Source organism: Planococcus citri, chromosome 2 (genome assembly GCF_950023065.1).
Source record: "Planococcus citri chromosome 2, ihPlaCitr1.1, whole genome shotgun sequence".
Lineage (NCBI taxonomy): Eukaryota > Metazoa > Arthropoda > Insecta > Hemiptera > Pseudococcidae > Planococcus > Planococcus citri.
Window position 1 is genome coordinate 33,830,802 of NC_088678.1, and position 24,992 is coordinate 33,855,793.

Sequence of the window (24,992 nt, forward strand, 5' to 3'; positions counted from 1 at the left end):
TAAGTGATTGAAAACAATGTCAATTGCGAGTTGAGAGTTAACGCACCATGAGAAATACATTATCGACATTATCGTGAATCACCTATATCCTTTTTTTCAGATGATTATGATGTAAGTAAAAATAAGTTATTTCTGAAAATTCTAGCAAGTTATTAGGTAGAGATAGATACACTGACAAGTGACAAGTAATGATAATGAATAGAAAATTACCTTTGTCGATGGTGAATGACAGTCAAAGGCAGTGTTTATGGAATAACACGAATACATATGAGTATAGAGATGCATCAGTTAATGAATTTTCATCACATTGTAACACACATAACATTTGTAAAGGGATTCATTTAAAATTATGACAAAACAATAAGACAGCGGCAATCAAAACACTACGAGATCTTTAAAAATGCACACAAATTAACAATTTAGCATTTAACAATATAACATACTTATAAGAAATCACAATCAAATATAAAATTTCAATTTGAGGGCACACGCGACAGGCGACAAACAAAACACCGAAAAATTTCGTAAATTTATTCAAGCTGATAAGAAGATGATAAGAATGTGAGCCAGATGGTCAGGAGGGTAGACGATGTTGTGCGCATGCGCGCGGTTGATCCATCCGGCTGACTGATTTTACTTTTTTTTTACTGATTTAGCGGAAAAAAATCGATTTATCAAATTTTACAGTTGTTTTGAGTTTACAGCTCCGCTCCAGGGTTTTGGCGGGTTTCTTTTATTCTTATGTACTCGTATTAGTTGTTTGCAAATTTCAATTAGAAATTTTAATTAGAAAAGCAGCTTATCTTTTATCAATTTATCAGCGTTAGATGACTGTTGACGAAGAACAATACAAAGATTCATTCGAAAATGTTTGCGTTTGATGTTGTTATGCAAGTGAGTATTATTTTGTATTTCCTCAAAATCATAATCGATATTGAAGAACGAACAAGATGTGAAGTGAAAAATATTCTGGTCTAGCGGTCAATGGTTTCTTTAAATTGAAACAGTAAGTAGGTATAAGTTAAGTACTTCCAGTAAACATAATTATTATCATCGACGAAATTGCCAATTATTCGCTCGATAGGTAAGGTAATACGAAAGTACACAGAACACACGTACATTGAATTATCGATAAAACATCTGGAAACATTTTCTATATGCAGTTATGCACAAATAGATTCCATTCAGATATATTCATCTTTCCTCCAGACGAACAGGATATCCTCTCGTGTTTCGCAACATCATATCAAAACTCATTTTAAATTCCTTCATTGTCGTATCGGTGTAAAATTTGAACCGCCGCAGAATAGTCACAAGCATAACTTTCATGGATAACATAGCGTACTTAGCTCCTGAAAAAAAAAAAAAAAAAAAAAACAGTGGATGTGGAGTTATTCGCATTGCGTACCTTCGACGAATTTTCGTCCAGCGCCAGCGGCAAACACCCATGGAATATTTTCGCATTTAATTACCTATACAAGATCGAGGACCGCTACTAAATGGTACAAAGCTGCACTGATGTCTGCTGGCCATCGCTTCAGCGGTAAAGTTATTCGGATTCCACGTCATTGGATTTGGATATACTTTAGGATTATTATGCAACATTGCTATTGCTAAACATACTGTAACTCCAGCCGGTATAATTCTACCATCTGTAAATTGATTTCAGATGTTGCGAATTCAGAGTGGACTATTGTAACGTGTATGCCTTGTCGTATAAATTTCAACAGCATATTTTAAAATACCTTTTAGCTGAATATCTTCGGTGATATGTCTGAATATGAAAGGAACTGCCGAAAAAAGTCTCATTGTTTCTTTGATACATTGTTCCAGAAATGTCAACTGGTTCAAATGATGGTTTTCTACCTTTCTCGAATAATTTCCTAAAACGGTTTGTATTTCCTCGTAAACTTGATCCTGATAACGAAATGAGATTAGTAATGTTATATGTATTTAAAATACTCTAAATACTGTTTATAAAACAGGTCTCTATCATGTCGGTGCGTAATTTCATCAAGAACGGTCGTTGCCACACGCCATGCGCCAACTCTAAACAAGTTTTGAGATAGAAACATGACCAGCTGATTTGTTTATTATTTGCAACGGTAAGTTAACCACTTTTTGTGGTATATATAACTTGTATTAAAATATTCAAGAGTAGCCTATGTGTAATTAGTCTACAGCCTACGGATTTCTGCAATAGGTTCGTGTTTCAAACTCGCATGTACTTAGAAGTATTTAATGGAAAAAAATCTAAACTCGTTGAACATGCTCGCGGTGTCATCTTAAAGAAGAAAATATACGTACATATAAATAAACCGACTGAGACATCGTCAAAGACATCAATAATAAATCATAAGACATTGAAATTCGCACTTCGATACGAAGCCGACGACGATGTGATAAAATCTGAGAGAGGTAACGTGCGATATAGGTACACTATGTGATTACGTAATTGTAAAATTACCTGGTAATGTTGATTTACTGCCAACATTAATAATGTAAAACACACGGTTATGGCAGTTGTTTCGCTTCCCTAAATTAATGTGTACAATTTTCTTTATTTTAATCTCTATAAAAGAATACCTATTAATGTTAAGTATTTTCCTAATACATACCGCCATGATAACTGTGACAATTTCATCAGCTAGTTGATCATCGGAGAAATGATTTTTCGATTCAGAACTACCCAATAAAATGTCAATGAACGTTTGGGCTCGTTTTCCGGCTGTAAAAAAAAAGAAGTAAGTGCGGGTAATTTTATTTTAATTACAATTTTCGACGAACTGGAATAATGAAGGAAATATTTTAAACCACTACCTGTATTTTCTGTTCCGTTCAACTTGACTTCGTGACCTGATTTTTGAACATTTTCAAAATCTTTCCTCTTTTTTTCTATAATCTGAATTATACGTATACCTAATTAGGAGAAAATTGAGGGAAATTGCCCTGCAGCAAATTATCGTCGAGTATTTGAACCTACCGTCTTAGGTAATGCGTGAATGTGATCTAAAACTTTGTGGTATCCTTTGAAACGTTTATATATGTTGTAAATCAATTCAGAATGTAGCCAAGGTTTGTATACTCTTTGGCTAACCAAAATAGAAGCTCTGTTGTGAAACATGCAATGAAAAAAATTATTTTAAACAAGATAAAGAGATGTGTGAAGATGAATAAGTTTCATGGCTAATGGCTATAGGTATAGGTAACTAAACCTACTTCAGTATGGATTCCCCATATTTGAACGCATTGTTCTCCAATTCATCTCGATAATTCATGGCAGATACTTGGAAAATAGAATCAAATAATTCACGCTGCAGAAATTATGTTTTCATTCCTTCGATTCCTCAAATACCTACTTACAACTGACTGTATTTATAGCGCTGTGGATCACATAAGGCCATAAATCAAATTGTATTTCTTTCCCGGCGTATTTCTGCAGTGCTTTAATTAATCTATCATTCTCATCGTGAAACGTATCCAAAAAGTATTTATGAAGGAGATGGGGGTTGAACGCTGGATTCAAAAGTCTTCGATTTTTCTTCCATTTTCCCCCTAAAAATACAGAATTGTTAAATAGTTTTAAGGAAAACACGTTTGAAGCGGATTATTCAAATTCACCATTTGCGGTAATTAGTCCTTCTCCTAAGAAATCTTTGAAAAATGCATATCCTTCTCCTTTATGTAACGCTATATTGCTGACAGTCTACGTGTAAACATACATACATTTGTCAGATAGTACCTCCTCCATCTCGTAATTTAAATACATTGAAAAATAATTTGGTGTGCCTACTTGAAAATTTTCAGGATCAAAAATGAAAATAACTGGCTTGTGCATTAACCAAATCCTCGCAGGGCTGTCGTGCTTGAAGATTCTTCGTCCTTTTCGTAGAACATCTGCCAAAGATTCTCAAAATTACGATGAGTAAGACGGTATATTTTATTTAATTATTTTTTTTGCATTATAGGTGCCTATTTTTCGTAATTACCTGTTGCACTTCCTAAAAATGTTGGTAGATTTCCGATTATAGGATAGGCTCGTGGACCTGGAAACTTGTTGATTAAAGTTTCTATCCTAATCTTTCTCCTCTTTATGGTAATATGCCATAAGACACTGAGTAATATTATCAATCCGATAAATATTTGTGTGATCATTTTGTCTACCCTAAAATTCTATTTCAAAAACAAAAGCTTTTCGTTTTTTGACGATGGATTGATACTATATGGTTAAAAAAATTAAATTTGTATACATTTCAAAATAAATCGACTAAAGCTACCTAGTTTATATTTGAAAATTATTATATTGCTAAAGAAATTGAACACATTTTTAAAATCACTCTACCTGATGTTCTCGTGATTTCCAGTATAAAATATTTTTCCTTTTGAAAGTAATTCATGTAAAAATGTTTGAAAATTCTGTGGTATAAAAATCGAGCTTTCATTTCACGCTGTTTACATGTACAACCGATTTCCACGAATTCAAGTATATTTATAAAATCGTCGAATAGGTTTTGTGTTATTTTCTGCGTTAGAAATTAACATTAATGACGATACGTTTGACATCACCAGAACGTGTCTTGGATTAATCAGATGAGAAGTTCATTTAGGTTATTGCGGGGGGGGGGGCATTTGGTTTCGTTTTTGTGTTTTTATGCTTTTTTTTTCATTTTAAAAAAAAATAGATTATTTTGTTAGTAAAAAAAATAAAATCATTTCATGTGAATATTTGAAAACTATCGCTAAAAAAATGGCACACATTTTCAAAACCATACCAAGCACCGAATATTGGGTAAGTACCTATTGCATTTTCCATTTCCAGTACCTACACATTTTTCTCCAAAAAAATAGTTAAAAGTTTTTAAAAATCTGTTTATTACTAAAACAACTGAACTTTCATTCTACATCTGTTGAAATAACTGATTTGTACAAATCTAAATGTATGTATAAAAATTGTTTATCGAGAGCACGTTTTCCTTCTCGCATAAAAAATTAACATTAACGTCAATGTGTTCCACATTAAGTAATTAGAACGTGTCACGGATTAATCTAAAATTTATTAGTGATTTGTTGAGTATTGAAACAATGTTATGAACTACGTAGTACAAACTACAAAGAGCGTACATAAATTCAACGTCGTGTGATGACATTCAAACCTATAAAAATTGAACATTTTAACATAGAAAATGTATAGGTAACCGTATTTAATGTATTCAACATCAATCAACGCACATCTAAGATGTAGGTAGCTAGGTACCTATAGTCAATATACTCATGGCAGTCTTTTTTCCAATCTTACATGATATCCTGTGGTGTTTCTCATAACAATGTCAAAACCCATATGAAAATCCCTCATTTTCATACTTGTGTGAAATTTGTATCTTCTCAGCAGCATGACAAGCATAACTTTTATCGATAACATGGCATATTTAGCTCCTGAAATATTTACATGAATTTTCACTTTTCAGCGTGTTGAAATCTGATTTGTTCAAAAATGATTGTATTGCATTTTTTCAAATAGGAGAGGGGACGGGTAAGGAGGAAGTGGGAAGGAAAGCCTTGAATTCAAACTTGCTGAGTTTGAATATCCATTTTTTATTATTTGATTCAAATTTAAATCTCAACTAGAACCATTTGCAGCAACAAATTTTTCAATTTTATTTCATTTTTGAAAATTTTTGAAATTATTATTACAAGAACCATAAAGATTAAACCAGAAGACAAATTTATTCCAGGTCATTCTGAGACATAAATTAGGTTGGATCGTGAAAAGAAGTCCAAGGTTTTTGACCAAGTAGAGATTTTCATTTTGAATTTAAAATCATTCAAACATTTTTTAGCTTTGTAAGAAGTGCCCTTGGAGGAGAGAATGGGTACGCAAAGAAGATTTTTTTCGAAAAAATATTCGTAGATTGTTTTGCTATCAAAATCAATTTTTGTGTTTTGAAAATATTTTCTGTAAGCGCATACAAAATACATGTTTTGCATTTGGTAACTTTGCTAAAAAACACCAAAAAATATAATTTCTGGAACTGGGTCTGAAGTGTAGACACAGTTTTTATACCACCCTCTACCTCTTCATTGGACTTGAATAAAAAGCCAATGCGATCACTTTGTAGGTAGGTAGGTAGGTAGGTACTAGGTAGGTTGATACGTATGTACACAAGTTATTATTCTTACCTATACAAGATCTTGGTCCGGTACTAAATGGCAGAAAGCTGCCATAGGGTCTTTTTACAATTTCTTCTGCAGAGAAATTTTCAGGATTCCATACCCTGGGATTTTTATACACTTGAGGATTAATGTGTAACATTGCTATAGATAAGCAAACCGTAGTTCCCGCTGGTATAATTCTTCCATCTAAAAAATATAATTTTTTGAAAGATGTATGTACCTACCTAGTTTATATGTAGCTTCAAATATGCAAAAACTTGTACTTGAAGCTACATTGAATGTGTATGTGCTTGATTTTGATCAATTTCAATAGGTACCTTTTAATTCTATATCTTCGATAACATTTCGAAATATGAAGGGCACAGTGGTGAATAATCTCAGTGTTTCTTTTATGCATTGTTCTAGAAATGTTAATTTATTCAAATGCTTGATTTCGAAGTTCCCTTCGTGGTCTCCTAGAACGTTTTCTATTTCTTCGTACACTTTATCCTAGTTTTCAAAACAAAGAAAAATCATAGATGTCAAAACAAAGACAATTTGTCTTCAAATTAAGTTGGTAGGTAGGTATAATTATGCGAAGGTTTACCTGGCAATGTTGATGTGATGCCAGCATCACTAACGTTGAACACACAGATACTGCAGTCGTTTCACTTCCCTTGAATAATTTTTTTCATTTTAAAATTCAAATTACGCTGTATGTGTCATTTCGAATTTATTCAACACCAGATCAATTCAGGAATGGGATACTTACTGCCATAATAATTGTGACGATTTCATCAGCTAGTTCATCGTTTGAGAAATGTTTTTTTGATTCGGGACAATTTAATAATATATCGATAAATGTTTTAGCTTTTCTATCTGTAAAATATAAACGCGTTATTTTAATAGCTGTTCAACTATAAATTAATTTTTTCAATAGGTACCTATACTTAATAAAGAATACGTTTCTCACCGCAAGAAAAATTTTCTTCGTCATTCAACTCGATGTTTTGATTAGATTCATTTTGATTTTCGTATTCTTTTTTCTTTTTTTCTATAACCTGGAACAGTGATTAAATGTGATTTTCAAATATGAAGGGGGAAATGGGATTTCCAAAATAAATCTAGACACTTTGCCAACCGTTTTAGGTAATCCGTGAATGTGATCGAAAGCTTTATTATAACCTTTAATCTGTTTGTATAATTTGTATATAAATTCCGGATGCAACCAGGGTTTATATATTCGTTTAGTGACTAAGTACGATGCTCTAAAAAAATTTTGTCGTAATTATTAGCTGCATATAAACTGTTTTTGGGGGAAGGGGTGAGAAGGGAGGAGGGTAGGAATTTGCAATAAATTCAAAAACTCACTTCAATATGGAGTCTCCATACTCGAACATACCTTTTTCTATTTCGTCTCTATGATTAATCGCTGTCACTGAAAATAAATCCATTCAATACCAACTTGTTGATGAAAAAAAACTGTAATCCGTTATTATTTTTGATATCTACGGAACATACGAGTGATGGTGTTTAAAGTGCAGTGAATAATATAAGGCCACAAATCGAATTGAATATTTTTATCCGCTTGCATATCCAGCGTCTTAATCAGTTTACTGTCCTCTTCGTGAAATACATTTAAGAAATAGTCTTGTAGAAGATGTGGATTGAAAGCTGGATTTAAAAGCCTTCTATTTTTCTTCCATTTTTCTCCTAATAAAATTTTACCATTAATCGATTGAAATTTCATGTGTAGGTATAATTTAGTTTTTAATTTTTCAGGGTTACCTGATGCTGTGATCAATCCTTCCCCTAGAAAATCTTTAATGAATCCGTAGCCATATTCTTTATCTGAAGTTTTTCTGCATACGATCTGTAGTTATAGTTGAACGTGGTAAGTAAGTACCTAGTTACTAGTATTTTAAATTTTTCCCCCGATTTCTTTGTATGTAGAATTAATCCTGGGCTCATATTAGAAACAAACTAAAATTGAAGCAAGATATTTTTTACCTTCCCCTTATTCTCCCACGCCATTCACTAGCCTGCAAATGAATATGAAAGTGGCTTGAAAAGTTTTGAGGGGGATGGGAAGCAGAGGAAAAGATTGTACATGAAAATTCTTTACACTAATTTTAATGGGTAAACATGTCCATGGATTTCATTTTTCTAAAAAAAATTGAATGAAACTTGAAAGAGAGACATAATTTGTGCGCTTTTGTTAGTGGTAGGTACCTAGGTAGGTACTTGAGTCTTTCATTTTTTCCTGAGAATTTCAGATCGAAAAAATTCAATTGTTATTATTAGGTAGATTGGTAAGTACGTGATTTTTCAAATGTAGGCACTTATTTTAGCATCAAAAAGCGAATTGAAAAAAAATCACTTCCAAAATAATTACGATTTTACGTTACCTGAAAATTTTCAGGATCGAAAATTAAAATCATTGGTTTTTGCAGCAGCCATATTCTCACAGGACTTTTGTAAAGAAAAATTTTCAATCCCCTTCGAAGAACATCTGTAAAAATTAAGATCCGATTAAATTATTTCATTTCATTTTCGTGGGAATTTTTAACGAAAAATCATCGAACATACCCGACGGAGTACCAAAAAACATGGATAAATTTCCAATTATAGGGTGAGCTCGAGGACCCGCGAATTCATTCACCAATTTTTCCAGTCGTTTTCTACTTTTTTTGAAAATTATATACCGAATAATACTTAGAATAATTATCATACTTAACATAAGCAATGTTATTGTCATGGCGTTATCTCGTATCGGGGATATGAATTCGCTCGATTAGATACCTAGGTAATATTTTCAAATTGAAAATAATTGCTCGGGCTATTGAAAAAAAAATATATATATTGAAAACGCACGGTACCTACCTATTCAATAATTATGTATCCTTGAAAAAATATTTTAAAAAAATTAAAAATCGTCTTACCTGAAATTTGAAAATAACGATTTATTGAAGCGTATTTCTTTTTTTCGTCAACGATTAACAAAAGTACGAATGAAACTAATAAAAGTTCTATTATAGTATGAATACTAGTTAAGTATATCATTTCGACATCTAATTTTTCATTCCACTTCCGTTTGCTGAACTAATCCTAGTAAACCTGTTTCAGTTACTCAAAAGAAATTCTTATTTGTTGTGTACTTTTTTTTTGCGTGAAAAAAATCAACAGAGCGAATGATACGCTTGGAATCATACAAATTGTAATGGGTTAACCTTAAATGTATTTACTTAATTGAAAATGAAAGAAGTATTGAAGCTAACTGTTATTACTTAGGTACTTGCTTAGATACCTACCGGATTCGTGTGCATGCATACATAAGTGAATATTTAAACATTTGAAATTCGATCAAGCAGCGAGTCTTACTGTGGAATGATTTTCGTGAAAGTTCAACTTGAAAAGGTGGAAAAATATTATCTTCATTTAAAGAAAAAAAAATAAGTTTCTAAAAAAAAATTATTTTATTCAAATAAACTTTGTAATTCTTCCACAGAATCTGTATCAGTTGGTTTCTCTCCATAAGGTGACTCAGGTTTTGTATTCAAGTAAAATAATCCTTTATTCCTGTCAAAAACAAATTACATATAAATACCATCATTACAGTTTCAAGTTCAGAAAAAAAAAATATTCAGATTATTCAAACGCACCTCGTATCGTATAAAGAATCTCCAATATCGATCGTTCGATTCTTATCTGCTTTGCAGCCATCATTTACAAAATGTTCGTAAGATTCGCACGAAATACTCAGAAAACTGCCAGTTTTGGCGATTGCTTCGCCATAATAATAATAAGCTCTACGGTGACTGCAGACAGCTATATGTACATAAATAAATTTAATACGATCAAATAAACCAAAAAAAAAATCAATTGCTCAATACCTATTTGCCATTAAAAATTTTCCTACAAAGTCGGCGGTTAAATTACATAAAGTCTTGTTTTAAGCCTAATTTATTTCCTCGTCTTTTCAACAAAAAAAAAAAGTGAAATAAAAAACGGAATTGAAAGAGAATAGTAAGAAACCGATTATGTTCGGTGCTTGTAACCGAAGTTTGCGACATGAAATGAATGAATTTAACGACGATACATATAATGAAATTCAAGTTCACAATATTTGTATTTTACCTAATTAGTTGTAAGGTCACGAAAATCTTGCTATTATTTTCTTTTCGTTTTAATTAAAATATTCCGAATGTGTAGTGCCGAAAATTCGCGAATTTATTCAAGTAATAGGGCAGCTGGTGCTGGTAGTACGATTTACGGTAGTCATGTTATTCATTTTTTTACATTTTTTACGCTAAGGAGATGAATTATCACGGCAGTAGGTTGATTAATGGTAAGAAGGGAAAATTTTGAGTTTTGAAATATATTCGTGTTTGTGTATCTAATAAATCTGGTTAAAAAAAAATTGGACGATCTGAGAAAAAATTAATAAAAATGATGATGATATGATCCAAAAAATGTGGAACGCTTCACGATTTTGCGTGTCATCCTTGCGCAGGGGCCATGCTAATCTTCTCTGTATCGTTCCAATTTTAGTATATGTACCGCCGAAGCGAGTACGAAGGCGAATTGTTTTCACGTTGTATATATACCAGCGTTTGGTGCGCGAAACTTTATCTGCGAGTAGTAAACTATACCGTTTTCGTTCGAGCGCGCGTGCAAGGGTATGAGTGCGTGCGTTTCATTCTTGTTTCGTTTGTTTTTTATTTTTTGTCATTTTCGTAAGTATAATAATTTTACGTAATGTTCTATTTTTTATTTGTTGCCGATGATTTTTTTTTTAGAATTTATTCATGTTAGGTTACATTATTGTTGGTAAATATTACTGAAGGATTAGGGAATTGAAAAAAAATACTGCTAAATACCTTTAGGTCTTTAGGTACTCCTAATTTTTTTCTCAACGATAATATGGTTAGTTCTCCTAACACTAGATTATTTTTAGGAAACAATTTGACCAAAATAAAATTTTTGTAAATTTTTTTTTCAGATGTTCGTGTTTATTGTTCTTAAGACTCACCTGCGTAGTCAATTACACATCCTGGTTGAGGCCAAACCCCACCATTGGGGAAGAAATCACGATGACCTAGAGGTTTTTCAAAACCTACATAACCTCCAGACGTATGAACCACTTCGACTAAATCTGCCTGAGATGAATCGAGTCTCCTTTCCGGTGGAGTTTTTGAATACAATATATAAGCCGGATCAAGACCTGTAATGGATAAAATAAGGTAAATTGAATACCTAAGTAATTTGTCATGTTGGTACTTTCCATGATTAGGTACCTACCAGTTATATGCCTTATTCTGCCACTTTTTACGTTACTGGCTGTCATTCCGGCTACATGAGCCCCTAAGGAGAATCCCACCAAGTGGACATTTTTGGCTTTAGTGTCTGTAGAAGTGGACATGTGATCGATAAAAGCAGCCACATGCTTGGCCACTGGATGGGTATTTTCTACTGCTTTATTATACCATGGTTTTGATGCTAAATTTGACCAGTCGACGGCAATAATGTTGAAGTCACCTCTTGATAAAAAAGCTGTGAAAGTTCACATAAATGTTTATGTAATGAAATGATTTCACTTTTTATATTCATAGGCTTGCATTTTTCAAAATTTCATCTGTTGAATGGATTCTGATTGGTAATTTTGATAATGTTTTTTACTCTATGTTTGAATATGATTTCCATTTTGTTCTTATTGTGTAAAATTTTCATTCAAAAAATTTTTTCAACGGTAATTTCAACAAGTTTTTACCATTTTTGGCAATATTAAAGTTAATGTTTAAGAAAAACTGCACATTCTATGAGAAAAATGAATATGTACGTAGGTAGGTACCTAGAAGCAAAATTGTTTAGCTTGGAATTTCCTATCTCGTAAGTAGTGGTTAAAAATTATGAAAAAAATTTGATTGAAAAATTGATTCGAGTAAAACTTGACGTTTAAATAAATTTTTCCCCATAATCCGTATGAAAAATACTTTCAAAATTGTCCATTCAACTTCAATCAAGAATTAATTCATGTACGCCTGTGTTTTTTCTTGGAAAAAATCATTTAAAAAATTCATTAGATCTTACCATCCTTCAAAGTTGGCACCATATATGACTCTTTGACATTATCTCCAAATCCGTGGATTAATATTTTGGTCTTTTTTTTATTCTTAAAATACTTGAAGACTGGTAAACACGACTTATTCATCGAACGAACTTCCGCCTTGTTTGCGTTATCCCTGGAAAGTTGCGTTTTTAAGAGCTAGCTTCAACAACTCCCGTGTGGTCTAGTGGCTAGGATATCTGGCTTTCACCCAGAAGGCCCGGGTTCGATTCCCGGCACGGGAAAGTTTTTTTCAAAAATTTTTTTCTCTCAAAGTGAGAAAAAAGTTTTCGATTAGTGACGAAGTATTCGAATTGAAGTGTTTTTTGGTGTTTGCAAGGATGAAAATGAATAAATGAGTGAAAAATTAATCGACAGATGGAAAGTTTTACGTAGGCGTTGGTTGAATTATTTAGTAGGTACCTACTACCTACTTCGAAGTGTTTCTATTTCGTTGATTGAAGATAACGTTGAGTTCAGTGTAACGATAAGTACCTCCTCGTGTTATATAATTTTTATAACCGTACAATTATCCAAGTTTTCTAATTCTAACGCGAGAAATTGCGCAATATTTGAAAAGGGAACGTATTTTTTGTCCTATGAGTTTTCCATTTGGTGATACGAATCAATTGGAAAAATTTATCGATGAAAAAAAATTCATGATGTAGATATTGCGATGAAGTTTTGAATTTTTTTCTTAGGTACTATACTAATTACGTTTTTCAATTTAATAATGAATGACGAATGTGCTAATATGTAGGGTAACCTTGAAAAGGTGTTACCATGAAGGTAGTTTTCTGTATTTCAAAAGTTGCGATTTTCGTCAAGTCCCGTGTGGTCTAGTGGCTAGGATATCTGGCTTTCACCCAGAAGGCCCGGGTTCGATTCCCGGCACGGGAACATTCTTTTTCTTTGTGATTTGAAAATATTCCCAATTTCTCGAAGAAAAATACTTGGTAGCAATGCAAGTGAAAATCCAATTCGAACTGTTTTACAACGATTTTGTGTAGTTTTTTTTGTTGAAATTTTTGGTCTCTAAAATCCGATCTATCATTTTCTTGTATTAAAGAACATTGAGTGAATTTCAGAGAAAGAAGCGTAAGTGTATTTAGATACTCTTCTTACTGCGTAATTGACATGTTTGCTTTTTCTGATATTTAATTTGATAATTTTTTTCGTCAAGGGAAATGATTCAAAATCGAGGTTGAAAGAAAATTCATTGAAAAATTGTTTTTTTGCGAATATTTTTTCAACTTTCCATCTTCCCAAAAAAACGAATGAATATGTACCTACCAATCGAAAATGGTCTTGAAAAATGTGACAAAAAATTGGTAATCTTCGTTCCGTCCTATAGTTACATCTCTAACAGCTATTTTTATGAAGGGAACGAATTTTTTACCTTTCACTAATGTGACATTCTCATTAAAATGTTTAATTTTTGAAAAAAAAAATGCTTTGAAATTATCAGATGAATTTCGTTTAAAATTTTGAAATATTTTTTCACTTTCGATGAAAAATGATTTTTATAAAACTAATTTTACCAGGCTTGGAAAATTTTTTCAATTCATTTTTCCCTCACTAATAAAATGAAGATTTTTTATTAGGCTCTTCCCATCTGAAATGAATTCTGTTCGATTATCTGTTTCACTTCTGGTATCTTGAAGATATATTCGTGTGTTCATTTGAAGATAAGTAGCCTAGTGGGTAATTATGACACAATTTTACCTCGTGAATAGATAAAATTTTACTGAATCAACATCTGAGATGACTTCATCATTCGGTTGTAGTCCAGAGATAACTGCTGGCTGTACATTATCGCGACCATCCGGCATGAGCATCCACTTAACACTACCATTACCATTACTTTGTGGCGACTCAACATCAGGCTCTGTGACTTCGTATCTCTTTTTAGAATCTATTGAGAAAAAAAGATGAAAAAAAAATCATTCTGAGTCCTGATACTAGTCACTTCAAAGTGAAATCATCGTACAAATAGTGAAATGAAGTAAAAATAAAAATACGAAATTTCATGCTTACACACTAAGAGCAGTTGCATCGAAAAGGAAACGATAACTATTTTAAATATCATTTTTAAAAATTGAAAAATTGTATCAACTCAAAAAACTTCACGTTTTTCAACTATACCCAGACATTCTGTTCACCTCTACTGGATTTATTAACATAATTAATTTGTAATAAATGAAGAAAATCGCTCACAGGAAATTGTTGCATAGATAACTTGAATTTAACATAAATTTAAAAGTGGGTGGAGACACTACGTGTCCAAACTAGAGGAATTTCTCGAAGGGGATTGTGTTTTATGAGTTTATTCTCTCAATTTGTTTAAGCTTTCTCTTTAATTAATCAAGGTATTCGCTTATTTGTCCAAACTTGAACAGCAATGAGTGTCGACTGATTGTGATTCCATGAAGTGGAAATGGATGTGATTAGGATTTTTAAAATTTTTAATCATTGTTTATTTAATTTTACTCAAGTTGAGTTTCTGTGACTGTGAGTAGAAAATGAAATATTATTTTGGTTCGTTTTTACTTTTTAGAATAATGTTTTCAAGATCGTTTTGAAACAAGAGTGTTTTACTTTTCCCTGTGTTTAGTGTGTTTTCGTGTTTTTTTTAGGAAAAAAAAAACATGAATCGGTAAGTATGAGCGATATCGTTTTCGAACTGAACGCTGCTATCAGCTGATCGCTTTACCTAACGGGTAAATTAAACTGACCGTTCACTCTGTTGCGTTCAAATCGTTCGCGAAGGTTTTGTATTGATTTTTGTTTTCATTCGTTTTGATATGATAACCTGATTTTTGTAATCAATTTTTTTTCAAATTTTTAAAGCAATAATTTTAAACACCATTTTTCAGTAATTTTATTATTATTAATTTGATTCGAGGTATTTTCTTTTTAATCATAGTTCGTTTAAATGTCGTTATTCTTCTTACACCACTTGTAACATAATTTTTCATTCGCATTAATTATTAATTATGAAAGCAGAATTGAAAACAATTTTCAAAAAATGTCTTCAATCAGTGAATCCTTCAAATCTAATCCGATCTTCGGTCAGCGTTCAATCTTCAGAGCTGCTAATACTCAACAGACGATTCAAACTGAACAAAAACTGTTACATTGTTGGATTTGGAAAAGCAGTCTACGAAATGGCAATCGAAATGGAAACACTAATCGGTGATCATTTATGCGAAGGTGTTATTAGCATTCCGGTGGGTATGAGGAATAAATTCTCTTCCCAGTTGAAGGAAAATTCTGTGATTAAAGTGTTCGAAGGAGGTAAAGATAATCTACCGGATGAAGATTCCTTTAAAGCTGCCAGTTGTATAAGAAATCTCGCCGAGAAACTAAAACTAGGTGATTTAATGATCGTTTTAGTATCAGGCGGTGGTTCAGCTCTGTTGCCTTATCCTTTACCTCCGATCACAATCGAAGAAAAAATCAACACTATTAAAATGATAGCGAACGCTGGCGCTGATATTGTAGAACTGAACACAGTGAGAAAAGAATTATCTGCCTTGAAGGGAGGCAAGCTCGCTCGGTTAGCTTATCCTTCAACCACAGTTGCTTTAATTTTATCCGATATAGTTGGCGATCCTATTGATTTCATTGCTTGCGGTCCTACGGTGTTATCGAGAGATTTTTCAAACGATTCAGCTACCAACATATTGGAGAAATATGATTTATGTGATGCAGTACCGGCCAGCATTCAAAGAGTCATTTTCGGCAAGACGTGCGAAGATCAGGGTAAACTGGAAACGGACGAAGTAATGAAACAAGTACATAATGTAATTATTGGTAATAACTCCGTTGCTTTAGAAGCTGCCAAAAAAGAAGCCGAATTCTTAACTTATTCCGCCGTCATTATTTCCAATCAAGTGAGCGGATTGGTCTCCGAAGTTGCCGATATCTACGGTGAAATAATCCTCAACATTTGCAAATTCATGTTTCACGATAGTCAGAATGACTTTATTAATAATTTAAAAGCAATACTAAATCCTCGCAAAGACAATCTATACCTTACCGATCTCGTCAATAAAATAGTCAAGAATATAGAAATTATAGATACTTTGAGAAGTACAAAAACTCTGTGCCTTATTGCCGGAGGAGAACCAACTGTAAAAGTTACCGGAAAGGGATTAGGAGGCAGAAATCAAGAACTAGTTTTGCTAATGGGACTGAAATTATTCGAATTGAAAAATAAGTACGATTTTATCAATAAATTTGAAATATCGTTCCTAAGCGCGGGTACTGATGGAATCGACGGACCAACAGATGCAGCTGGAGCTACATGTCATCTTAATTTATTAGAAGAAGCAAATTTAATCGGTCTGGATCCGAATAGATATCTCGAAGATAACGATTCGTATAATTTTTTTTCTTTATTAGATAACGGTAGTTATTCGATCAAAGTTGGACATACAGGCACTAATGTTATGGATATTCATATGATTTCATTGAGAAGAATATCACCCGAATAACATCATTCTTTTTTATCGAGTTTTTTCTTATTTATTCCTTACATTTTGCTTCCTTCATTCAATAATTACCTAAAGTGATTTTTTCCATTATTTATGTAAAGATTATTTTCTTTTTAAAATTTTTTCGGCTGTATGCCATTTCATTGTATTTGTAGAATATTTTATTTCTATATTTATGATGCTTTTTGTGAGAGTTGTCACCGAGCAGAGGATGCAAAGTGAGAAAGAACTGAGTGGATCAATGGAATTATTGAATGTAATGGTTATTTAAATACTTGGGTTTCAATTTTCAATTATTCAATGTAATGATGGTTGTTATATTATCTTCACGAAGTTACCGGCTGTTAATTAATTTGATTCTGTTTTTTTTTCTTTTTTACTCTAATAAAATTTATTCCTTGTTGTTGTTAGTTGAAGTTTCCTTTATTTCTTCGATGCCTATACGTAAATCTACATATATGTTTTTTTTTTCGATCTTCAAGTTGCAATACGTACCTATTGTTAATTTGTTATTGGAATGGGTTAGTTTCAGTCGTAATTATGTTGAAATATTGATTGTTGTGTTACGCCTAGTGTACAAAATGTTCTGCATTGTGCATTCTCTTTTGAAAATGGTACGAACGTTTATAAATTTAGCAATCGACTCGAATTTAATAATCGATACGAACCAACGTATAACTATGCACTATGCAGGGAAAACAAAGCTGTATTTAAAATTAAAACTGAACCTTCAAGTGTGAGCTCAAAACTAGAACTCAAGCAAAATTCCATAGGGATACTCATTTTCAATTAAAATGTAGATATGTACTCGATTGAGTCAGAAGACTGTTGACGGAGGAAGAAGGAGGGAAATTTTAATCTTTGAGTTATTTTAGTAGATATTATTGCGAGTCCAGTCAAAAATATGCACCATAATTTCATTTTTCAGTGTTTCCCTAGAACTTGGAAAATTTGTTGATTTTGCAGGTGCTCGATATTAGCTAAAGACTTAATTTTTTGCAATAGTATATTTTTCTTTTATGTTTAAAAATGGGTTGTTTGTGAAAAAAATTGGAAAAGCTCGAAAAATTGATTCAAATTTTGTATTGGTGATACAGGTGATACAGGTGATACTACTTTTTATTGAAATATTAAAAACATTGAACGATTTTTTTCGATTTCGACAAAGACTTGCCAAGCACTACCGAAAGTGTTCACTTACTACTGATAGTGTTGAACTCAAAATCAATTCAAATTGTGAGACACAAAAATGGAATTCATGAGTAATGTGGACCATTTCTTATGTTATGAAGTAGGTATTCAAAAAATTTGAGGAATCTCACGTAATACCAATAAACCACGTAGGTACTGATGATTCATGATGATCGGTCACTGACAGTCTGACCTGAGGTAACTCTAGAAGTGTTCGAGCTGCTAAAAAATGTTACGTATGAACAGCAGGTATCATCTGTAATTTTTTTCACTAGTGAGTGATGACTTCGGTGTCAAGCTTATTTCTGTTAGCAAAATGAAGGTAGATTTTTTAGAATTTAAAATCAACAATCATATCTTTCATCTTCATCGCAAACCACCAAAATTTCCTGGATAATTTGCCAGTTGGTTTGGTATCTTCAATCTTGTGGAAAAGTTGAGATGAAACTCTCATAAAATGAAAGCAGTATTGAGTTTTTACATATTGTAATAATTATGTAGATTCTAATTTGTATTTGTAACTACATATTGCCGATTGTACATATTATGATCGATTAGGATCCCAAGTCTGATCCCCAAAACATGTAGCAGTAGATTTGATCTTGTATAGCTGTGACCTTTTGTTTCAACTTTCTCCTATGTGTAGTGTTTCGATTTCGAATTTTCAATTTTCATTTTTCAAAATTCGTTTTTATAAAAAATCAAAAACTTGAGAGAGAAACGTAATTTTACAATGCTCACACTGTAGAGGCAAAATGTGTCGATGTAGTGAACGTTTCTCCCTCTGCGTCGCTAGTTCCTGAAGGCTTCCTTCAGCCTTGCGTAGTGGCGATCTTTTATTCACGTGCGAATTCCGAATTCAGTTGTTTTTGTATCGTAAAAAGTTTCGTCGGTCAGTTCGGTGCGAATGAGCTTTTCGGCGTGTCGCGTAAGTTTTTCGAAAGCTTGAAGTCGGCATTTCACGTTATTTTGAAATGCTTTTTCTAATTTCTCTATTACTATATTCGGTGTTGCAGTGTTATACCGCTCAATTAGCCATCAATGTTCGAAACCAGGTAAAATTACTTACATTAGTGCAAGTTCATTCATACACATTTTCTGAAATATTTTACCATTCTTTTATCAGCTTTTGTGTCATCTTCATTTCTGCATAAATCTCATCTTTTGAAATACTTCGGCATTTGCTGTCTCAGTGAAATGAACTCCTCAGAAGATTTACGTGTTTTTATCATAGAAAGGAATAAAATATGTGAGCTGTTTTGTCTCTAACATCAAAGGTTTCTTTTGCTCATCTCCTGAGTGAGATTCGATTAATCTACACACGAATGCTGTGATGTTGAGTGTGAATTTGTAAAAATCGGTATATATTTGAATGATATGCACCATGTTGTCGAATGCGATTTGGAACTTGAATGTTGAAAAGGAATGTGAGACCTGTAACGGAACTTGAGGTTGGCTTATCTACGTTTAGCTGTTGACGTTATTTTTCTTGAAAATTCATTGTTTGAACTGTTCAAACATGCTCGTATTACAGCAATTTAATCGTGAAGTCGTTAGCGCCTTCGTATTAGGATTTATTGTTATTCTATAGGTGTGGGATAATTCGTAGAAAAATATACTTATTACGTTATCTTATCTCTCTAATACAACATTGAAATTTGTGTGTTCTTTTTCCAGGGAGGAGAAGTTCTCCAAGAAACTATTTCAGCCAATTTGACCGCAGATACTGTTACTTTGGAATATCAGAATTCTGATGGCACTTTGGTCACTCAATTCATCGATTTTAAAAAGGTTCGTATTTTTAATTCGAATAACGTGTAAAATAAAATTGCGAAGGTTTACGTGTTGTTTTTACCTCATAATCGTAGTTCATTAATTACGAGCGAGGGGAAGAATATCTACATTATTCTCTAAAATAACTCTGTTCTTTGGTAGTACGTCGCTCGCGGCAGGAAATAAAATGAACTCAACCTTTAACACTTTCTGGCAAATGTCGCTTTTATTTACTTTTTTCGTGGCAATTTCTTGAACCATTTATTAACGATGGTTTTTTTTTATATCCTTTGTAGTCAGCCATGCTGCGAATTAATGGGTTTTATGGGTATTTTTACACGTCAAATGAAAATGTCAAAAGTGATTCCCCCTTTTTTTCGAGTAAATTTAACAACGCAGCTTTTCCAGCGAGAAAATTAATAAATTCTGAATTAACCTTTGTAATAATATTCCGTCGTGATGAAGATGAGCTCCTTCGTAAATTCCTGAAGTGATGACGACGTAAGGTAAACCAATTTTTTCGTGAGAAAAATGGTAAATTTGCTAAAGGCGGTCAATTATAGAAAAATGAAAGCTTGAAAAAATCATGTGAAAACTCACAGTAATTTTCATTTTGTTCGATGACATGTACGGGCAGTGCTTATTTGAATCTGGATACAGTATGCTCAAAAATATTGAGCAGCCCACAGCTACTTAAGCTACTCGCGAGTGTTTTGCTGAAAATTTAGGTTGTCGAAATATCGACGTAGGTCGTAGAATACACACAATATATGACCAATCAAATCACGAAAAATCATTTTTGATATTCGCTGTGTTCAATTTGTGATCTGTCACGAGAAAACCAGCTTATCCAAAAAATCGATATCTTTTTATGGTGGATATTAGTAGTACTTACTTAGGGTACTGAATCCGACTGTGGGGGTTGAAACGTTCACGAACGATTCTCTTTACCCTAAATCTGAGGTCAAAAAAATAGAGCAACTACAGTAAAAATTGAAATTTTTTTTTTTTGATTTTCTTGAAAGGTATGTTCTGAGGAGTCGAAATGCAAATTTTTGCAACAATCGGCCTACATTTGGAGGATTTGTGCCATATTTTGAAATTTGAGTAAGGCTTGAGAATTGGAAAAATCAACTATTTTCACCTTGAACAAATTTGTTAAGAAACGTGATGAATTTAATAATAATAACTTATTCTTCATTAATAATTCATACTCGGGTAGTTTTTTCAACATTTTTGGCAAAAATTCAAAAAAAAAATCGAAAAAATTGATTTTGGGAATTTTTGATTATTGGACTTGGCAACCTTGAATGTGATGATTCTGAAAAAAATATCGGGTTATGTTTGGTTATGTTGGCACTCATGGGGGCCAAAAGTGGTACAAGTTTCACGGACCTACAAATTTTAGATCGCCTGATACTTACATAGACTCAAAACTTCAAATGCCCTTCCTGTAAAATTTACGTTTTGGACACTACATAGGTTGGTTTTCTCGTGAGTCGTGACAGATTACATTTGAATTTCCAACACCGAAATTATATGAGGTGCTCGATATATTTTCTGAGCATACGGTGCAGGGTTTTCAATAATATCAAGTAGAGCTGGTCTGATCAGCTAGCGAGAATTTTCGTGAAAAAAATGTTGATTGGTTAGCAGCATTCAGTTTAATCAAAATAAATGTGAGTACATTGATTCAATGCTGCCAAGCCAACCCATATTTTCTCGCAAAAATTCTTTCTAGCAATATTTATTTTATCATCTGAAAATGTTTTCTAATTTTCTCTCGCTTGAGCTTTTTAAAACTCCCAAAAAAAAATTCCAACACAACATTTCATTCATTTTTTTTGTGACAATGGCGATTGGAATGAGACAGGATTAGATTCGCGAGGTTTTCGATTTCAAAATATTTTATTTTATAATTTGGAAATTTGGAGAAAAATTTGACATTTGTAAAAAAAACACAGAAATTTCTTGCAATTTTTGACAAATAAGGAGATTTTTATGTTTTCTTTAGGAACGGTTTCCATTTTTGATCAAATGTAAATTTCTGTAGAGAGCAAAAGCGCGAAAATTTCGAAAATTAATTGTAAGTTTATTTTGGAATTTGAAAACGGAATCCTATGTAAAAATTTAAGAACTCCTAAATTATCAAAATCAAATTTCAAAAAGAAATTATACCACCGATCCAAAATTTAAACTTATGCATTTTCCAATCTAATGAAATAAGTACATACGTAGTTGTTGTTGTTTTTTTTTGTTACGAAATTATCGCAAAAATTCCAAAATGAAAATTTTTAATCAAAATCTAACGTGATGTAAAAATTTTCTTCTCGAGCTGCCAAAGTTGTCAAAAAATGGAATTGAATGCTGTGCTTTGCGATTTCAGATTTTCCTTTGCGGGTTCTTTGAAGTATTCGATTCATAGTTCGACTGTTCTTTAAAGATTGAAAAAAAAAATTATTTAGAACTCTCTTGAAAATGGCAAATGCGTCTCGTACTAGTATTGTGCGATGATTATTCTGAGTGAAATCCATTCTCACATTTTATGTGAGAGAAAATTCATTACATCTTCAATTCTCAGTTACTATAGAAAGGTGAAAAAACTCGCATTTAACCGATTTTTTAAATAGACAAAACATCATGAGCGCAAATTTTGATTTTTTAAAAAGAGACCTTGCTATTTTTCACTCGAGAGAATACACGATTTTTGACTGATTAATACGTAAATTTTCAGAAAATTTGTAATTTTGTATAACCTTATTCTTTGAAATTCATTTAGATTTGATTATTTCCGATATATTCACAATTTTGGCGGAATTTTTAATGAATTTTGTTTTTTTGCCATTAGTATTTCAAACTTGGAGAAATTTTTTATGGTTTCTTTTCATTTCACATAGATTTTTTGTAAGTTTTTCTTGAGATTGTTTTATTTTGAAGGGAACTTTTTCCATAATTTTGGAATGTTTTGTATGTAGGTATTATTGTATTACTGTTGATATGCAGATTGTCGAAGGAATTTTGAGGCTTCCAAGTGGCTTGATTTTTTTTTTTTTTCGGCCACTTCAAAGGATTTTTCGAAGTCGTTTTTGAGTTACTTTTCTCTATTCTTATGTTCACCCAAGTCATATTTTTTTCTTTGAAAAAATTTCAATTTATGGAATTGCACTTTGACAAAGTTCTTCGTAACCTTAAATATTATTAGACTATATAAATTTAAACTCATTTATTGATTTATTTATTTGCATTTTTTACTTGATAATTTATGACGAATGTACCTACTCGTATCTTCATACGAAGTTGAACATTTTGCAGTTTAATATAAGTAACCTTTTTTTCCTCATGTCGAATCTCAAAATTTTTTGCTACAATATTAATTTTAGCGTGTTTTTTGTTATTGATTAAAAATTCCAGCTTTTGTTATTCCACGAATCGAAACGAAACTATTTCGTTCTTCGGCTTTTAATTTAATCGTTCTACAAAATCAACAACCTCTTTTTTTAATTTATTATAAATTTGTATTACGTCGCGTTATGGAAATAATCGAAGCGGAAAATTCATTCTCGGAGAAATCAATCCATTAATGAAGATTATACGAAGGATGAAAAAAAAATCGTGCTGCGAAAAAAAAGAAAAATTTAATAAAAGTTGATTCAGCTCAACATTTTTTCGGCCAAATTGCTTCACTTTTATTAGACGAATAATACAAACGAGACGTGATGAGATGCGCGAATCACGAAAAAGAATAAGAAAAATTAACGCTTTAAAAGCTTCGAACAAAAAAAAAAACTCCCCTAACACGTTTATCGTTTCAATATTTCATTCGCATTAATGACCAATACAAAGTAAAATCAAAAATAAGCTCAGACGGTGATAAATTTTCAAATTATATTGTGTATTATGAACCCTTTCCTGTTCACGAATGAACTTTTGAAATATACGAAAAAAACACGAGGAGCGTAATCTTGAAATGAAATCGCTTTTCATGTTCGTCGTCTCGCAAAATAATATTCCACTATTGCTTTTTCTCAAAATGAATTTTCTTGCTTTTATTCGAGGAAAAAAAACGACAATGCTATTTTTTTTCTCTATCTCTTCTCAAATCGTCGTTGGCTATTTAAGAGCTAAACAGCTTGTTTTGTAATTGGTTTTTAATTTTATCGTTACGAAATAGACGTTTGATTTTTTTTTCTTCCTAAAGAAGAAGCTCAACTAGAGTTTGACGAGATGGTATTGTACCTAATAGCTTTTAGGAGTTGTAGTTTCATCGAATAATTTAATTATAAACCTTTTGATGGTCGATATCGTGAGGTCGATAAGTTCATTTATTTTCAACTCAGACTAATTTTCAATTTGCAGGAGGTTCAGATTTTAAAAGCCCTCGTGTTGGGAGAAGAAGAAAGAGGGCAGAGCCAGTACCAGGTAATGTGTTTCGTTACACATATACCACGTCAAGATTTCATTTCTGCGGATGCCATGTCCAAGTTAAGACAGGTAATTGCATTTTAATTCGAAATTCTTACGTAAGTGATGAACGATGAATGCCTAGTTTTATTATACGTACATTTTTCATGCTTACACTTGCGCTCAGAGAAAAGTAGTATGGATATAACCATACAATGATTGTGTGAGTCAGTATGAGTGAGTAGGTAATAGGTATCTCTAGCTTGTAAAATCTTGCCTAGTGAGAATGATGCACGCTTATTGTATTCGTCGAAGTTCTAGTCGTCCTTATCTTATAGATAAGAGTTGATTTGTGCATGTTGGGGAGGGGGGGGATGAATTTCGTATTCGTATTATATTATGCGATGATTTATTGCGTATTTCTTCGATTCGAACCGACTTGAAACCATCGCGTCGCATAGTCCTGGTCGCCATTCGTACGTCGTATATCGTTGTGGTTGTGAAGAACCATTCTTTCGAGTTTGATCGTGATCGTGAATATCTAAAATGACAGAAGAGAAGCATTTTAGCCTATTTCGAATTCGATTAATTTCGGTGTTTCGTGAATTTTGTTTTCGGACGATAAACTGACTCGTGTCGTTGTGGAGAAGTGATGAAATTCGAATGAGATCGCGTTTCTTTGTAGTTTTATAAGTGCCATTGTATGGAGTATAGTCTATCATCGTAATCACTAATCAGGTGAATATTTTTCATAATTTAGTATCATTTTATTAGATTCATTTCTGCCAATCGAATTTCTCACAGTTGAGAAAGCAAAAATTCAAGTGTAGCTTAGTGCTAATTTTGGGCAGATCTCGTGGTATATTGGGTAC

General features: G+C 32.4%; 5 protein-coding genes, 1 long non-coding RNA gene and 3 other non-coding genes across 11 annotated transcripts in view; 5 read left to right on the forward strand and 4 right to left on the reverse strand.

Moving 5' to 3' along the window:
* Positions 1-375: 375 nt before the first annotated feature.
* On the reverse strand, positions 376-4,469 carry LOC135835498 (cytochrome P450 4g15-like). Its single transcript, XM_065349767.1, has 12 exons — positions 3,990-4,469; positions 3,794-3,897; positions 3,622-3,706; positions 3,364-3,555; positions 3,220-3,286; positions 2,984-3,110; positions 2,821-2,902; positions 2,619-2,728; positions 2,468-2,536; positions 1,746-1,917; positions 1,473-1,652; positions 376-1,352 (listed from the first exon to the last, which is right to left on the reverse strand). The coding sequence occupies exons 1-12, from the start codon at positions 4,153-4,155 to the stop codon at positions 1,195-1,197; spliced, it is 1,512 nt and encodes a 503-aa protein (XP_065205839.1). The 5' UTR covers positions 4,156-4,469; the 3' UTR covers positions 376-1,194.
* Positions 1,648-11,241, forward strand: LOC135835508 (uncharacterized). The gene is made up of 6 exons (XR_010556895.1): positions 1,648-1,891; positions 1,986-2,105; positions 2,204-2,744; positions 3,808-3,925; positions 7,933-8,044; positions 11,153-11,241. It is a non-coding gene; the product is annotated as an uncharacterized LOC135835508 (long non-coding RNA).
* On the reverse strand, positions 4,877-9,356 carry LOC135835497 (cytochrome P450 4C1-like). Of its 2 annotated transcripts, XM_065349766.1 has the most exons (14): positions 9,093-9,356; positions 8,740-8,989; positions 8,559-8,662; positions 7,939-8,023; positions 7,672-7,863; positions 7,522-7,588; positions 7,292-7,418; positions 7,124-7,211; positions 6,923-7,029; positions 6,758-6,826; positions 6,489-6,660; positions 6,178-6,357; positions 5,230-5,433; positions 4,877-5,153 (listed from the first exon to the last, which is right to left on the reverse strand). In XM_065349766.1, exons 2-13 carry the CDS (start codon positions 8,906-8,908, stop codon positions 5,270-5,272), a joined length of 1,524 nt encoding a protein of 507 aa, XP_065205838.1. In that variant the 5' UTR covers positions 8,909-8,989; positions 9,093-9,356; the 3' UTR covers positions 4,877-5,153; positions 5,230-5,269. The 2 variants fall into 2 exon arrangements, with proteins under 2 accessions (XP_065205838.1, XP_065205837.1); XM_065349765.1 differs by having other exon boundaries at positions 4,877-5,433.
* Positions 9,462-14,546, reverse strand: LOC135835499 (pancreatic lipase-related protein 2-like). Its single transcript, XM_065349768.1, has 7 exons — positions 14,294-14,546; positions 13,982-14,171; positions 12,241-12,392; positions 11,452-11,703; positions 11,183-11,374; positions 9,813-9,978; positions 9,462-9,729 (listed from the first exon to the last, which is right to left on the reverse strand). Exons 1-7 carry the CDS (start codon positions 14,343-14,345, stop codon positions 9,627-9,629), a joined length of 1,107 nt encoding a protein of 368 aa, XP_065205840.1. The 5' UTR covers positions 14,346-14,546; the 3' UTR covers positions 9,462-9,626.
* LOC135838277 (U6 spliceosomal RNA) lies at positions 10,619-10,725 on the reverse strand. The gene has a single exon (XR_010557366.1). It is a non-coding gene; the product is annotated as a U6 spliceosomal RNA (small nuclear RNA).
* TRNAE-UUC (transfer RNA glutamic acid (anticodon UUC)) lies at positions 12,430-12,501 on the forward strand. Its single transcript has one exon. It is a non-coding gene; the product is annotated as a tRNA-Glu (tRNA).
* Positions 13,085-13,156, forward strand: TRNAE-UUC (transfer RNA glutamic acid (anticodon UUC)). Its single transcript has one exon. It is a non-coding gene; the product is annotated as a tRNA-Glu (tRNA).
* A 515-nt stretch (positions 14,547-15,061) lies between the features above and the next one.
* On the forward strand, positions 15,062-17,165 carry LOC135835509 (glycerate kinase). The gene has a single exon (XM_065349777.1). It carries the CDS (start codon positions 15,253-15,255, stop codon positions 16,753-16,755), a length of 1,503 nt encoding a protein of 500 aa, XP_065205849.1. The 5' UTR covers positions 15,062-15,252; the 3' UTR covers positions 16,756-17,165.
* A 1,625-nt stretch (positions 17,166-18,790) lies between these two features.
* The window catches only part of oaf (out at first), a 192,064-nt gene continuing 185,862 nt past the window's right edge, over positions 18,791-24,992 (forward strand). Inside the window, exons 1-3 of one of the 2 annotated variants that reach the window (XM_065349786.1) lie at positions 18,791-19,001; positions 19,624-19,737; positions 24,076-24,210. In XM_065349786.1, coding sequence (XP_065205858.1) covers positions 18,921-19,001; positions 19,624-19,737; positions 24,076-24,210 — 330 coding nt within the window. In that variant the 5' untranslated portion in view covers positions 18,791-18,920. The remainder of the gene's footprint in view (positions 19,002-19,623; positions 19,738-24,075; positions 24,211-24,992) is intronic. The other variant, XM_065349787.1, reaches the window with a different exon arrangement.

Excerpts from the sequence above, each read along its gene's own strand:
- LOC135835499 (XM_065349768.1), bottom strand. The coding sequence starts at position 14,345 with ATGATATTTAAAATAGTTATCGTTTCCTTTTCGATGCAACTGCTCTTA. Across the intron at positions 11,704-12,240 it reads GGTGCCAACTTTGAAGGATG|CTTTTTTATCAAGAGGTGAC; the intron begins GTAAGATCTAAT and ends GAACTTTCACAG. Across the intron at positions 9,979-11,182 it reads ATGTGTAATTGACTACGCAG|CTGTCTGCAGTCACCGTAGA; the intron begins GTGAGTCTTAAG and ends ATGTACATATAG.
- LOC135835497 (XM_065349766.1), bottom strand. The coding sequence starts at position 8,908 with ATGACAATAACATTGCTTATGTTAAGTATGATAATTATTCTAAGTATT. Across the intron at positions 8,663-8,739 it reads GTTTTTTGGTACTCCGTCGG|ATGTTCTTCGAAGGGGATTG; the intron begins GTATGTTCGATG and ends TAATTTTTACAG. Across the intron at positions 7,589-7,671 it reads CACTTTAAACACCATCACTC|TGACAGCGATTAATCATAGA; the intron begins GTATGTTCCGTA and ends ATTTATTTTCAG.
- LOC135835509 (XM_065349777.1), top strand. The coding sequence starts at position 15,253 with ATGAAAGCAGAATTGAAAACAATTTTCAAAAAATGTCTTCAATCAGTG.
- LOC135835498 (XM_065349767.1), bottom strand. The coding sequence starts at position 4,155 with ATGATCACACAAATATTTATCGGATTGATAATATTACTCAGTGTCTTA. Across the intron at positions 2,729-2,820 it reads GAACGGAACAGAAAATACAG|CCGGAAAACGAGCCCAAACG; the intron begins GTAGTGGTTTAA and ends TTTTTTTTACAG. Across the intron at positions 1,353-1,472 it reads CGGTCCTCGATCTTGTATAG|GAGCTAAGTACGCTATGTTA; the intron begins GTAATTAAATGC and ends TTTTTTTTTCAG.